The 15,032-nt window shown below is 38.5% G+C and overlaps 1 protein-coding gene across 11 annotated transcripts in view; it reads right to left on the reverse strand.

Moving 5' to 3' along the window:
• Nucleotides 1-15,032, reverse strand: part of OSBPL2 (oxysterol binding protein like 2) — a 38,973-nt gene that overhangs the window by 12,140 nt on the left and 11,801 nt on the right. For 6 of the 11 annotated variants that reach the window (XM_075108738.1, XM_075108737.1, XM_075108734.1 and 3 more), the window contains 6 exons: nt 12,212-12,376; nt 4,780-4,927; nt 4,455-4,530; nt 2,612-2,746; nt 1,443-1,540; nt 538-720 (listed from right to left, as the gene is read on the reverse strand). In XM_075108738.1, coding sequence (XP_074964839.1) covers nt 538-720; nt 1,443-1,540; nt 2,612-2,746; nt 4,455-4,530; nt 4,780-4,927; nt 12,212-12,248 — 677 coding nt within the window. In that variant the 5' untranslated portion in view covers nt 12,249-12,376. Of the gene's footprint in view, nt 1-537; nt 721-1,442; nt 1,541-2,611; nt 2,747-4,454; nt 4,531-4,779; nt 4,928-10,538; nt 10,705-12,211; nt 12,377-15,032 lie in introns of all 11 variants that reach the window. The other 5 variants (XM_075108733.1, XM_075108728.1, XM_075108731.1 and 2 more) reach the window with 1 other exon arrangement.

Genomic DNA, 15,032 nt, shown 5'->3' on the forward strand with positions numbered 1-15,032 from the left:
GAGACAAGCCTGGGAGTAATCTGGATTTTAATAGGAAGGTGTTCATACACAGGAAGTGTTAAACAGGTGACAAGGCAATCCTGACAAGTGTCTCATTCCCTTATCACACAGAACAGCTATTCTGAAGATGCAGTCCTTTCCACACAACCATATGCATACAAACAATCAGAACAACAATATTTAAAAGCCAGAGAAGCTTGAATAGCCTTGTAATAGAATTTCATCTATTTAAATTTTACATGCCTTCACAGAGCTAGCTTTCAGTAGCATTCGATTTTTAAGAAATGCTAATTTTCATAGTAGAAAACCTGGGTCAAATTGCTACAGCTATGCAAGCGTGGCATAACTTAAAAAAACAGAGCTCTGAAATTAAGCAGTGAAAATTAACTTGTAAATAAACTCTTACAAACTCTTCAGCAAGAAGTTTTTAGATAATCACACCTATGAAGAGCCAATAGGATGATTATCACCTATCTTTTTATTCAAGTAAATGTTAAGGAGATCAACATGAAAAAGGTATTTACTTCTCATACTCACTTCAGAAGCTCCAAAGTAATTGTTCCCCGAGGCTCCGCTTCTATACTCTTTCCCCAGAATTTTAGTTTGGGATAGATTGATCCATGAAAAATAAAGTCCTTATTGAGGCCTTCAGAATAAAATGCACTAATAGGTGGGTGGTGGCTGACTTGCTCAGATATAAACCTAAATCCTAAATCCTCCCTAGCAACAACAAAAAAAGAGCATTAAACAGTAAATATTTTTTAACGTTACAAGAGAAAAGAGTTGCTTGATACTTCAAAAAATTTTGAAGGGCTTATATTAAACTGAAGGTGAGACTTTTCCTTTTCTAGTCCCATGACACATTTACAATTAATGAAATAAAAGAATTTGTACTCTGAACACTTGCTCTTTATACCCAAAACCAACCCACATTCAGACACCTCAATGACCTTCTACCCAGAAAGGCATTTGAAGAAGTTTCCCTGAAAGAACTCATGAGAATACTGAAACTCCTTGGGCAGCAGCAGGAGGTCTGACTGAAATTTCTGTTCTCCACTGCAGACATATCACACATTTATTTAAGCAAGCTGGAAGTCCTTCAGACTAACTCCTCTATCTGACATGATGAGCAAAACACTATTTAAATTTAATTAATAGTGTCCAGTCAGGAAATCTCTTTGGTGGAAGAACAAGGACACTTTTTTTTTTTTTCTGAATAATTCAAAGAATACTCTGCCTAAACCTAGAAATAAAATTATTCGCTTCATAACAACTTCTCAAAAGATTTTGAGATAGTTTGGGGCAAATAATTTCAGCTATACTCAGAAATATATTTTAGTAGATTTTTATTTATTTCACTGAATAAACAACCAAACTAGTATGAGAGCCTGCTAACTCAAGAACACAAATAGCCCCAGCTCCCAATTTAAAGTAATTATTACCTGGTTAATTCATAGGTTTCTCCTAACAGCGGGTTAAATGGTTTGCCAGTTCTCTCCCACTGAGAAGCTACAGCAGAAACTGCAAAAGCAGCTACAGCCTGTAAGCAAATTAAGAACATGTTATGAGAACAGTACATTAAAATTGTAAGTTTAATACTGTAATAGGTAACAAATACAATGTATTTCATTATTCTTCCAAAAAGAAAGCGCTATATATTGCTTAAGGCCAAAACATTTGTAAGCCATAGGATAAGTGATAGAGAAGTGGGAAAATAAGCATTAATAAGAATCTCACTTCCAAAAGGAATTGTTTTCTGTAATAATTTTGTCAGGTTACATTCTGCCCCATGCTTCTCCACATACCTGTAAGAGGACAGCTTGTTTTTTTTTAAATGTACTTTTCCCCTATTTTGACTGTCCCCCACACTCAGCTCATTGGGAACAGAGTCTTGCTTTCCCTAGTGTCAGGCAAGCATTATTTTTAACACAGGTGAGATTTCTTGAATCAAACCAGCAGGTACAAATGACACTTAGAAGCTCCTGCAGGCTGATAAGTAGGGGTATGCTCTACAGAAACACAGAATACACAATATACATTCCAGTTTCACTTAAGTAAAAGCAGAGCTATGAGCAATACCAGTATAACCTAATGTACACAGGCCTGGTTTCACTATATTCAGTTCCTCCTTGTGAGACCAGCCAGGTACTATATTCTACTCTCAACAGTGACCAGTTTTGGAGAAGAAAACCGTGGTAAAGCTTGTCTCTGTCACAACAATTTTTCATCTACTAACTTAAAAATCATGGAGCCACTCAACCTATCAATTTAGGACGACTTAAAGCCAAGATTTCATCTTCGCAACACATAAAACCATAAAAAATTAAAGCAGTCCTGAAAAGGGTTGAGGTCCTTGGGCATCGTCAGTTGTGTCACTCTCCTGCACTAGACTTTTGGCTCAAGCTCTGTGTACAGCATCAAGTGTAAAAGTATCACCAATATCTGATACAGCCACTATGAAACAAGAAGTTTGTCTAGACAGACAAATATGGACATTCTTGTGATAGCCCCAGAGGAATAAATATGCTCAAGTGAGAAATGGTCTTAAAATGAAATATTTTGGGAGCGAAATTTCTTCTGAGCTAACCAGAAGGTGGTAGCTGCTACTTACCTGCATTCTTTCCAGGGGGTCTGCATGACTACAAGCCTTATTAATGAGGTATATATGTTCCATGTATTCTGTTATTCGTTGAAGGAAACTCAATGGCTCATTAAAGACAATAGGCATCGTAATCTTAGACAGCTCCTACATAACAAAAGGATAAGTTTATTTCTTAGACACAACACTAAGTTAACAACTGACAACAACAAGAATTTTGAAATAAGTTGTGGGTTAGTTTATTTTGTAGCATTATCCAAAAGGCATTTGGCAAGCCTATAGTAGACCTTTAAGTGCTACAACTGAAAGGGGCTGGAAGCGCTGCAGACCCATACTGAATCTGAAAAGATTCAGATCTGAAAAGATCTGAAAGAATAAACAACTTCAAAAACTGATCTAGCTAACCTAGTAAATTCAAGAAAACCATTGCCTTCTATTCTGTGGTCTGTATGAAAAAGAGGAGGTTAAAATTTCCATAGATAGCAGCAATAATGTGCCAGCCAGCTCATTACTGATATTTAAGTACCACGCATTCCTTTGAAATCCTCACATACTTATCTGCATAAAATCTGACTATTTTACTGGAGTAACCACAAATTATTTTTTTAAAAGGAACAGTTGCATAAATAATAGGATTTGGATTGCTCTAACAAATTTTACTGGCTTTAAGCAACCTGTTATTTGCATCAGAATGTTTCTCATTTTGCATGTGGATACAAGACAGACATGAAGTTCACACAGAGATTTCCAATTCCCCAAGATTTTTACTACATCCAAGTAAGTGTGGCTGTTTAATTAAGAAGTTGCACTCATGACTGAGGACTGAAGCATCATTTAAGTGCTTAAAACTTAGTGGAAAGGAGAAAGCCACCAGTTACGTTAATGCAGCATTTTCCTCACATTATCACAGGCAATAAGGAAAAAAAAAAAAACAAACGTTACCCCTAACTGATCCCTAACTTGACTAATTGATTCGGTCCCAGCAAAGCATTCTAGTAGATAGGTCACTCATCCTAACAAAAGGAGTTTTGACAGTACAGCTGTATCTCTTAGATGACATAAATTAAGCTAGTAGAAGGGCTCACCGACTTCTCTGTTGCATTCCCAAAGAACTGTACTGGCAGACCTAGACTAGATATGAACGTAATTGCTTAACACTTCTGAAAAGCAGCTATGACAGCAATGCCTTCCAGTGTAGAACATCATTTTCATTCCCAATATGAATGACGCGATCAAACATGTAACTGAATTCTTAAAGGATTAACAGAAAACAGCAGTGATGGCCAATAACGATGCAAGCATCGGGAGTCCTTTAACACCACAGACCAATGTAAAGATCTGTGTCTGAGTCCAAGAACTTGTGACACAATTACATCACACTACACTGGGCTCTCTAAGAAGCTCTAACAGATCCCAAAACTTTTATATCCCTTCAATCAGATGAAAACAATTTTCCTGGTACAAACTGCTTAAACTATGGGGAGGAAAAAACCCACACAAATGCACCAAAATAAAGCCCTAAATCACATTTTGCTAAGTAAAGAATAAAAAAAGCAGAGAGCATTGCATTAATCAAACAATCTTTGACTATATTTTTGTTGGTTTTAGTCTAGTTCTTATAGGACAGCATTAGAAATGCCAATCCACATGCTCCAAAGCTAAAGCAAGTAAGGAAACAGTATTGTTAGTAAATGGATGTTGAGGTTTAGATAGTTGTAGTTTAAGATGACGTTCCCTACAGAAAAAAATGCAAAATGCACCAGATATTATACTATGTCTTAAGGTTTAAGCAATAAAATTAACCAGTTTAAGTCAGGAGACCTAACATCAGCATATTTCACCCAAGCTAACTTACCAGTCCAATGCATTTTTTTAATATGCTCCAAACACTAAAATCACTTCTAGAAAACATTGGGGCAGGTAATGATGTCCTGTAATTGGAAAAAAACCAACTGTCATTGTTAGCCCCTTAAACAACATTACATTTTCATTTGTAGATATTGAAGTAATTTATAAAGGAAGCAAAGCATTAACCTAGAGTTGACATAGGAAGCAGACAAGTGAAATGTTTTTTCAGGTTCCAGAGAATTAACCTCTTCCAATGAGAACAGTAATGCCCCAAAAGATAATGAGCCCGCACATACTCGCTTCTCATTTACTATGTAGTACTATCTGTTTACCTGTGTCTCTTAATCCCATTTTCTTGAATCTCTGTCTCTCCGTGATGCTTTCCAGTCCTATTGCTTTGGTGTGGATCTAGATCAAGCATTTCTGCAACTTTATGATTTGCTTCTGAAAAGTCTCCTGAAGAATTGTCAGAATCAAAGCCTGCATAAAAACCATAAGGAAATAGTTTTCTTAGGAACCTTATTATGCCACAGAGTGCCACTCACATTTTGTAACTCTCACAGCATAAGTACACTTATACCAGGTTATTTTATTTTAAAGAATATCAGAGTGAAAACCCCTTATTAAGTGACCTAATTTCCAAGAGTATTTAGAGCCAAGTATTGCATTAGAATCAAGCATTCTCAACTAATTTTTCATCCTGCTGAATATAAAACCAATTTAGAATCTTACAAGTTCTTCAGTAGCTCCTAATCAGATTAGTTGTATTGTCTCTCCTTCAGAGCTGCAGTGTGATTACTGTAATTTTGTTCAGTTATGTAGTTTTCCTCAAAGACCTTAAAAATTTAACTTAGCCTACTTATACTGCTAACAGACAAAGAGAGGGGAAAAAAAAAAAAGAGACAAAATGGCCATTTCACAATCCAGTGGCAAACATCCAGACTACCAGAGCAACAGAAATCTAGGATATATAACTTCTTTGTCCATCCATGTGTGCGAACCTTATAACACTTCCCTAAAGGTTACTGCAAGAGCCTGTGGACACCAAGATGAATCACTCCCTGAGCTCTCCAAGCGACCCAAAGCATGACTGGCAGTAGGTGATTTCATTTCCTATGACCCAATTCCATACACTTGGGTAGACAGCTACTGGAAACACCGTTGTAACTAAATGCCAGCACCCCCAACAACAACATGCTTAGAACAGCTTTAACCATACAAAAAGTTAAACCTACAGGAACGTAATCAAGCAGCCCTAAGTACAAGTTGGACTAAACCAACAATTTAAGATTTTAGTCTAATGATTTTAAGTCACATTACTGCCCCCCACACTCTCAGAATAACTACAATTTATTTTTGCATGTGCCTTTAAGAAAATTCTAAAAAACATTTTATGCATACACACACACTTGCACTTCATCACTCTCAACAGCAACAGCCTCTTGTCAAATGCTGCTACACAGACTGACTACAGAAACAAAACATTTGTTAACAACAATAAGGATCAGTTGCAGCATCAATACAGAGCACCCTAAATGATGCATTTATGCACCTAAAATGATGCACTAATACAATCCCCCTTCACAACTGTCACAGTAATAAAATAGAAAGTGCTGCTGATCAGTGTAATAAAGGAACTTTTTTGCTGAAAATAATTCAAAGAGCATTAAGTCCTTTGAGTGCCACAAGGGTCAATTCTTCATCAAGAACCACAAGACTACTTTAGTTTTCAGCTTCCAATTTAAGAGTCAGAATCCAAAAGCAACCTGAAAACATGCATATTTGCTGGCATACAATTCTTGCCACAGTTTTAAGGAATACATTAACATCATTTTTGTATTCCTTTCATTCCAGCTAGACACATGGTTGCCCACGTTGTGATATTGTGCTGACAGTTATCATCACACTCAGCTACAGCCCATCCCAAAGTCCAGCTGTGGGTACAGAAAGATTCCAAAATATTGCAAAGCGTGTAAACACACTAACGGAGTAAAGAAGTCACTTTTGACAAAGTTTATTTTAAAATTAACTAGTGAAGTTCTGTGATCCTCTGTCACTAACTTTTTAAAAATATAGATTATCTATCATAAGCAGTACTTCAACTTTTCTTTTTGTTAACATCTCCAGGAGGGTGCTTTTACTTTATTAGAGCAATTCATGCAGGGCACATGATCAGAAACAAAGAGCTGTGTTTTTTTTCAGGGATCAAGACCATGACAATAACATGCAAAGCTGCACAAGGAAGTACCACCGATATGATCTTACTTGGTAAACAGCAGGTGTAATGGGTGATGTCACGTATTAAACTGTCTCCTACATTTTGATGTCACAGGCATGTAATTATACAGCAATAGCCACGCCTTAGCAGTCTTAGTACTTAATTAGAAAGTATGATAGTCATATATATATTCAGGTCATTAAAATGAAGACTACCCTGAAACACCTGTCTCACAAATATTCTGTTGTGCATTGACTGAAGATAGGCATGTATTTTTTTTTTTATTTTAAAATGGCATTTCTAACGACAGATTAGCTTTTTCTGGAACCTGTCACAGTACAAGGAGATGGAAAAGACAAGTACTGTAGGGCAATACAAAATAATTAGTTTGACTGATGAAGTTGGAAAAAACAGACAAGCCTTCTGGCACATGTGCCCTCACCCAGAAATCTGACCAAGCACGCACAACATAAGGAACAGCATCACATTTAATGGGCGCTTCAAATGAGATAAACTCACCTAAACGTAGAAGTAAAGCTTCATAACAGGAATAGTCAACTGGCTTATAGGGGAATGGTTATGAAAAATGTTACTGGAATTACAGTCTTTACACTGTACCTGAAACCTTGCAAATCCTATCAAATGTTCATTGTTTTTATCCACACTAGATCTCCTGTTTCACAACGATTCACAACTGTTTTGCCCTGTTGCTGTACCACACAACGGGAATTTAGATTCAGGTATATATATTATTTATGGCCAACAACATGGCATTTATTTGCTTACCGATGCCAATTCAAACAAGTGTCTTTAATACAAACAACAAAAATTAAATCCCTGCTCCAGAAAAATAAGATAGTTCACTAGTGTAAAGTCTGCTTTATTAGACTGCATTTCTACCTAACTACTTTAAAAAACAAAGCAATGCCCCCCAAGAAAACCCCACTAGGGTAACACAGCTAGGTAATCACTAAACTTTCAACTATACTTTCAATCTTAAGTATCAGCTGCCTTATCTACTACAAGCCCATTGAGAAAGTTTCAAAAGCCATTTCTTAATGAAGATCTAAGTATTATAGTTCTGCGAACAACTATCCAGAGAATGTTCTTCACAGAGGAAGTACTGATCTAGAGTAAAAACAGCTCACTGAAATGATTAGTTGTAGGTTTTCTAAGTTACAAAAAGAATCCTTCTCCAGCTACCATTAAAACCTTGAACTTGCAAAACTGATCAGATAAGTATTACTTACAGGACAGTTTTTATAGTGAAGAGCTGCTTGGAGTGAGGATAAAAACGGGGATTTAAAAGGGTGATAGGGGACCAGACGCAGAAATAAAATGTCAAAAATTAGCTTAATCAAAAGTCCCAACTTATGTGTGTTAAGGGTGAAACAGAAGCTTTCAAAGAGTCTTAAGTTTTCAAAGTCAAATACTTAACTTGGGTGCCAACATTAATCTATTTCAAGAGCTTAAAGAAAAGTGACTTGCCAGTAACTCTAGTTTTCTTAGCCTTCTTCTTCTTCCACATCCTGCAAATAAAATGAGTCCACTCAGACTACACTATACATCTGCCTACGAGGGAGCAGAGAGGTACACTGTGCTATGAGTCACCTACGAACACAAGACCGCCCCTTTCATAGAGTCAGCAACTTCCTTAAATACTAATTAAACCTTGCCACTCAAGACAGAAAGGGAATCAAAATACCATTGTACCGTGAAACTTCAGACCTAAAAAGGGCATAAGGAATATGGAAAAATATGCTGGAAGTGTAGATAGCAAGTGAAGTGAGAGGGGATTTTTTTTCTTCGCCAGAAGTTACCGTTCTCCACTTTTCAAAAGGAGCTCATCTTCACAACCCGTAGCCGTATCACACTGCTCCGACAGGAGGCAGGCTGGCCTTTCACAGGATTTGCAGTACTTAAACATTATGGCAGATATTGCTGCTTTAGTTCAATCCAGACATTATGAAAATACATAAATTTGGCAGGAGATACCTCACTTCCTCCTCCCCAGGTGAAAGCAATAGTTTACAGAGAACAACAGCCAAGCAATAGGAAACAGAAGGGCAATAGCCTCACTAATACACTGGGCCAGATAACCTCATGGGCACCAAACAGATTTCCATGAAACTGCAGGTTAATATTGAAAAAAGCAATCCTAAACTATTTATGTTTGTCACAAATGAATTACCCTGTAACTAGCCAAGCATTTTCCTGTTCTGGGACAATCCTTTCAAAAAACACTTTGGAAAACAGGATTCTGACAGAATTAACGAAGGATACAGCTCTGACACAGAAGAACCTGATGGCATACAGTCTTTAACAACTCTGTGGTGAGATTAATAAACCCAAGGTGACATAGGCTAAAGGCAAGTGATCAAAGCTACATGCTCCGTCTCACATAAAATTTCAAAGAATCTGAAATTCATCAAAGGATTGACCACTTTACCTGATCCAGTCTCACAGAAGACTACCTCCTGTGTTTGAGAAAAAGCAGATGCTTCACTGTCAGGAGTTAACTGAGACCACAAGTAACCTTTCCAAGAGATTCCCAAGGGGAGTACCCATCCACAAAGTAAGGCTGTCAAGTGTCCAACAAGTCAGCAATGCTAATAACCTCTGAATCCAAAGAAACTTCTCTCCATGGAAATTCTGTACCGGTCACTAACTCGATTCATCACCTATATAATGCAGTCCACCCTGCACGTTTACAAGCATAATCATGACCCAGTCAGAGTCAAACCATCTGCCAGGAGGATGATTCCCAACCACACAGTATGCAATTCCATCACATGAGCACATCTTTTGGATGTGTTGGGGACAGTGTCAGAAGTGGGAAACTTCTCAGCCAACAGATGAAATCCACCACAACAAAAACCAGGGGTCTCTTTCTAGAAGTGGATGCCATCAATTAATAACTACAGAAAAGTTGTGGCTTCCTCAAAGAGTGAACTCACAGTATCTTAAAGGAGGCAGCATACTACCTGGGCTGCTGCAGAATTCTAAAACATAACATCCCGTGGAGTCCAAGTGCTCTGCTAAGCCTGGTTTGCAACTTACAGACACAAACCACAATTACTAAAATCGGTGAACTCATGGGAACACATTGCAGCTCCCTCTGGGGAAACCAGGGCCCAGGACCCTGGGGGAGCAAGAGAAGAGTATGCTATGCACACTGTTTTCTTCTCAACATGGAGCTAACACACAGCTAGAGAACATGCTTGTTCCTGGTAGCCATGTCCCGATCCTAGACTTAGAGCAGAACAAGCACATGCTTAAAGGTGGCTTCTGCCCATCTACTGATCTGACCTAAACCAAGGAGAATATCCTTGGAAAGAACAGACTGAGGAGTCTGCCAAGGGCATTTCATTTTTTTATCAAAATTTGGAACCCCAAATCCTGAAGTTTTTGCTGTGGAACCTGAAAGCTTACCATGGCTCAGAAAGGACCTCAATTCTGAGCTTGATCTACTGGGTCTACACCTATCACGTCCAGACCATTCAAAACTAAGAGATAGGACCCATTAGAACCCAAAAAATTCAGCAAAGCATTGTCTGAAAGATACACAGTCCATGGTGCTAACAGGAGCAAAGAGTTGCTACAGCCATCAGCAGCTGGGGAAGACAAATGCAGAAAGACCTATTTACAGTTGTTCTTAGCATCACATTTATGTACAACTTGGACAGGACACAGCCACAAAGAACTAGGTCTAGATTTCACTAGGTTTGTGCAAGTAATCCATCAAACTGTCAGCTTCTTCTAAAGCATCTAGATGGAGGAAGAGATTGAGCACCTGTCTTTAAAGACAGTCCCAAAGGAGAAAGAATCTGAAACAAACTATTCCAAACTCAGCACCCCTCTTAAACCAAGTACCTGTGGGGCATGCTCCAGGGCAGCATATGTAAGGGAAAGGTTCAACCTCATTTAGTTCCTGGAGTGGCTGCTGCATACCAATATCAAGAGGGCTGTGCTAACAGCCTATAAAGACACCAGATCTTCTTGTGCTTTAGAAACTTCTCTCCTGCCATCACATTCCTCCCTGTGGAAGAATAAGATTAGAACAGGACAAGGAGTGCTCACAGAACTGATGCACAACACCCCACTTCTGAGCACAGCCAGCCAAGACTGCAAGGTACAAGGACATCTCATGCACAGTAGTTCAGAAGTCATTACCACCTTGAGCCCTTGCAGGGAAAAATCAACCTTTTGAGGTTGAGGAAAGGGGAAAAAGAAGAGAAAAGAGGACAAAACCAGAGTGTTCAAACGCAGATGACTCAAACACTGGGGGCTGTGTATTTCTGCAGCAAGAGACAAAGGAATGCATCAACATCAAAGCTGTACGACACAGACCTCATGCTTAGAAGCACATTTCTGTTCATCTTTTTCTGTGGGGGAAAAAAATCTAGTTCATGTATGGCCATGGTGCCGAGCTCTTGGAATTGAAAGATTACTAAAGACATAGAAACAATCCATTGCATTTTCAAAATTTTTATGGTACAACAATTTGATTTTACAGATTAATTTGGAGTGCTAGCCCTATCACTCCTAGCTAGGGTGAATGCAATCCAAATCTCCTCCTCTTCCATGACATAACTGTGACAAGTCCTGTAGAGCCTGCTGTCAGTCATGTTGCTTCACCCAGCCCCCTCTGTTTACTCCTCATATGAATTCCCAACCAACCATATCTAAGTCCTCCTTACTCACTTTTATCTACCATGCTACTTCCATTCCTTCAGCTTTCATGCTTCCCATTATTCTCTTTTCATTCCCGTGATTCTAGATTAGGCACTCTACGCTCACCACCGCCAGCATTTCTCATTTTACCTCTATTACAGGATTTCTGAGGAGACATTTAACTGGAAGACTTCAAAATTGTTTGAGACCTTTGAAAGGTTTACTTAAGCATTTTACTTCACCACTAAAACCATGTAAGGCTCTTATAAATAACCATTCATCCTTATTAGTTCAAAGAGAAGTACTATTTGATACACTGCTCAAGTGTATCAAGTGATTCATGTTTGCTTTCCTAGAAGAAAACACTGGATTGCAAAGACTTTTGCCTCCCTGTCTTGAAAGCCTACTTTTACAGTAATTTGTTTCTGACTAGAAAAACAGTTTCTACTTCAATTCTTCAGGATAAGTTTTCCATTAAAATAAATAAAACAACAATAAAAATAGTCCATGGAAGATATTTCATCTTTCAAAGGGTGTTAAAAGCATTACTTCTCAAGCTGCTGTTAAACTACCTGCATTTTACAGAAAATTAAAGAAAGACTTTGCCACTAAAGGACTATTACAGTGATAAAATGGTAGTCAGCATTAAGTTTAATAAAAAAACCCTCATTTCCAAGTCTGAACCTGAATTATGGTTCTTCCTTTCTTCTTTTCAGAAGATAGCACTATGAGTTTTACCAACGGCACTTTACTTTTCATTTATTTCTTAACAGCAATATATTACTAACCCCTTACCACATACACAACACAGTTTATAGCAGTTTTCTGGGGTTTGGGGTAGGGTTTTTTTTGGCACTGTGCCCATCACTCACCCGTAACGGCATCATAAAACTCTTCTTCACTATTCATCCTTCAGTGTGAAATCTCTGTACAGCCAATCCAGCTTCCTCTAATGCATCGCTGAACTTGATTTAGAGATTAAGTATCTGTGTGCTGTTCAAGTCGCCTTTTGCAAATACCCAGCTGCTTTAGATGATCTATTTGACAAGACAGGGAAACAGAATTAGCAACTTCCACATTACTTATGTGCACAAACACATACACCTGACAAATACTAATTTTCCTATTTCTTCCCATGGCAAAAGATGGATTCTTGCATTCATGAGTAAATAACCTTCTTTGATACCAAAGTCATTCTGGAGACGAATACTACCTATCCCAAGAACAGCTGAGGTACTATGCCACACTTCTCTCTATATAAATACATCAAACTACTGTAAAACATACCTTATTTACTGCAAGTTAAATTTCAGGCAAGTACAGCTAGAAGGAGCAGAGAACTGAAGGAAGAAAAAGACAGCTGGCAAAACAAAAATTCCCCGCTTCAGCAAGAGAATAAGCTTTACAGCATCCTTAATCAAGAAAGTTGGGAATAAGAAAGAGAACCTCATATCCCAAAGTCTTGCTGTTGCATAAAAATATTGGCCCTCACTGCACATCACGCAATCAGCACCTAGTGACAATTAGAGTTTTGTCAGGCTACTGCTATGAACTCTTCAAGAGACAACTAGAGATTTTTCCCTCTGGAGGGAGAGTGTAAAAGAAACAACAAACTTTCTCAGTAAATCCAAGCACACTGCAAATAGCTTACAAATTTATGAAGCATTCCATCTCTACTTTATGGATAGGCTAAATTAGATTTTTTCCAGATGGTTGGCAATGGTGCAACATAAACAATTTTACTTCACCCAACTTTAGTCAAAGGAGAATAATGAGAAAACTTAGTTTGCACTCTTATAAATGTTCATCAGGTACCAATGATGAGCCAAGTACACAATGATAAACGACAGCACAGCAACACTATCAATATCTCCTCCAAAACAACCTCAATCTGTCAGTCTCAATTTTTTATGATCCTTGCTTTTGTGACAGTAGTTTTTCCAGAGTAATTATAACTTGCACAATTCCATTCCAATTAAGAGAAACAAAGCCAGAAGCACACTCTACTCCTAGAAGAGCTTGCAGTGTTTGAAGCCAATTCCTTCTCTCTTCCTCTCTGCACGAAATTAAACTGCATGATTCCTCCTGTGTTTCAAGTCTTTTTACCTCACTGAATAGCCAATTTTGGACCTCATCTAAGTTAATGAAGGTAGCATTCGTGTTGAAGTGTAACATCTGCAAAGGCCAGGTATCTCAGTTTGTCACTTTTCCCTTAGGAACTCCCTATTTTGCTTACCACTATAGGATTTTACATCAATCTCTGCATCATGATGAGTATCTGAGCTTCCACATAATCTTTAGCATTTTCTTATTTACAAGTCCTCACCTCCACAAGGACAAAAATTTACGCAGCTGTTTCTCTTGACTATTGCTACAGTGCTGTTGCAATTGTTCTCAGCTGGGAGATAGTTTCCTTCCCTTTTTCCCATGCTGTCCTCCAGTCACAGACCTTTAAACTTGTCTTCAACTTTCTTGCTCATCAGCAACAAGTTTCTGACTCACTTCTGTCAAAGTGCTGCATTCTCCTAGGCAAGGATGCTCAAAACATTAACAGATACATGTATGTCTGAAGACTTCCAGTGCAAGGCTATCAGCAAGCACTCTGCTTGCATAAGCCAAAGGAGCAGCAGCTTCACTTCAAAAAGATACAGGCAGTCCACGCCACGAGCCACCATGGTGCCACAGAATCAAAGAAAGGAAGAAACCTTCTTAACGAACCATTGGTTCAAGAGTAGCAGCTAGCTCAGATTTCTGGGTGAACTGAACAGCAGCGTTGATTACATTGTTCTAAATCTGTACTGCAAGTACAAGTCAGTGTACCTGTCCCCGCATTATCTTGCCTAGTGGAAGCCAGTCCTTGACTCTGTTAAAAAAAAAAAGCTTGTTCATACCACAGCTGCTGTCAGTCTTACAGTTTCTTCAAACCTTCCAGCCCTACCAGCAATATATTCAGACGTACCTCTTCTGAGATCTCCAAATACGTCATATCTTTGCAGAAAATCTGTCCTTGAGGATGCAACTATGTAAACCTTTCAACAGGGGCAGAAAGAGGGAAGCCAAAGAAAAATTGCTACAGAAAACAGGAACTCGACACCTTGGGACAACTGTTCACCCCAAAAGCCATTATCACCATGCTGGAATGACTCCACTAGTTTGCCAAAAAAGAAGTGACATTATTAGAGGGCGTCTTTAACCCTCCAAGGTACCGTATCCTTGCAGATGCAACTCATTTATGGTTTCAGTTGCCCGTAAGTATTGCATCCCTTAAGCAAAACAGCAGCCAGTATTTCCAGAAGGAAACTGGTACATGCACAAGATACAGCCCTCATGATCAGCGCTAAAATTTCTTAATTTTCTCCATGTTTTCTTACATCTTCCCTTTTTATGTTCAGTCTCTATTATTTAAGCTCTTGCAGCAGGACTATCCTATTGTTGTTGCATACAGCTCACGTGGCGGGACTGTGTTCTGAAACAGCCTTACATCTACCCACAACACACAAAAAGCAAAAAAAAAAAAGCTAGTTGAAAACCCACCCCCCTGCAGTTCAAATGCAAAAAGCACACTTCCTCAGGGTCCCTATGCAAACACAGCCACATTACATATCAGCTTGCAAGCTCCTGAGATGCTTTGTAACAGCAACTCCAGTATGCTATAGTCTTGTAGAGAAGGCACTAAGAAATAAAAATTATGAC

Source organism: Phalacrocorax aristotelis, chromosome 13, assembly GCF_949628215.1.
Source record: "Phalacrocorax aristotelis chromosome 13, bGulAri2.1, whole genome shotgun sequence".
Taxonomy (NCBI): Eukaryota; Metazoa; Chordata; class Aves; order Suliformes; family Phalacrocoracidae; genus Phalacrocorax; species Phalacrocorax aristotelis.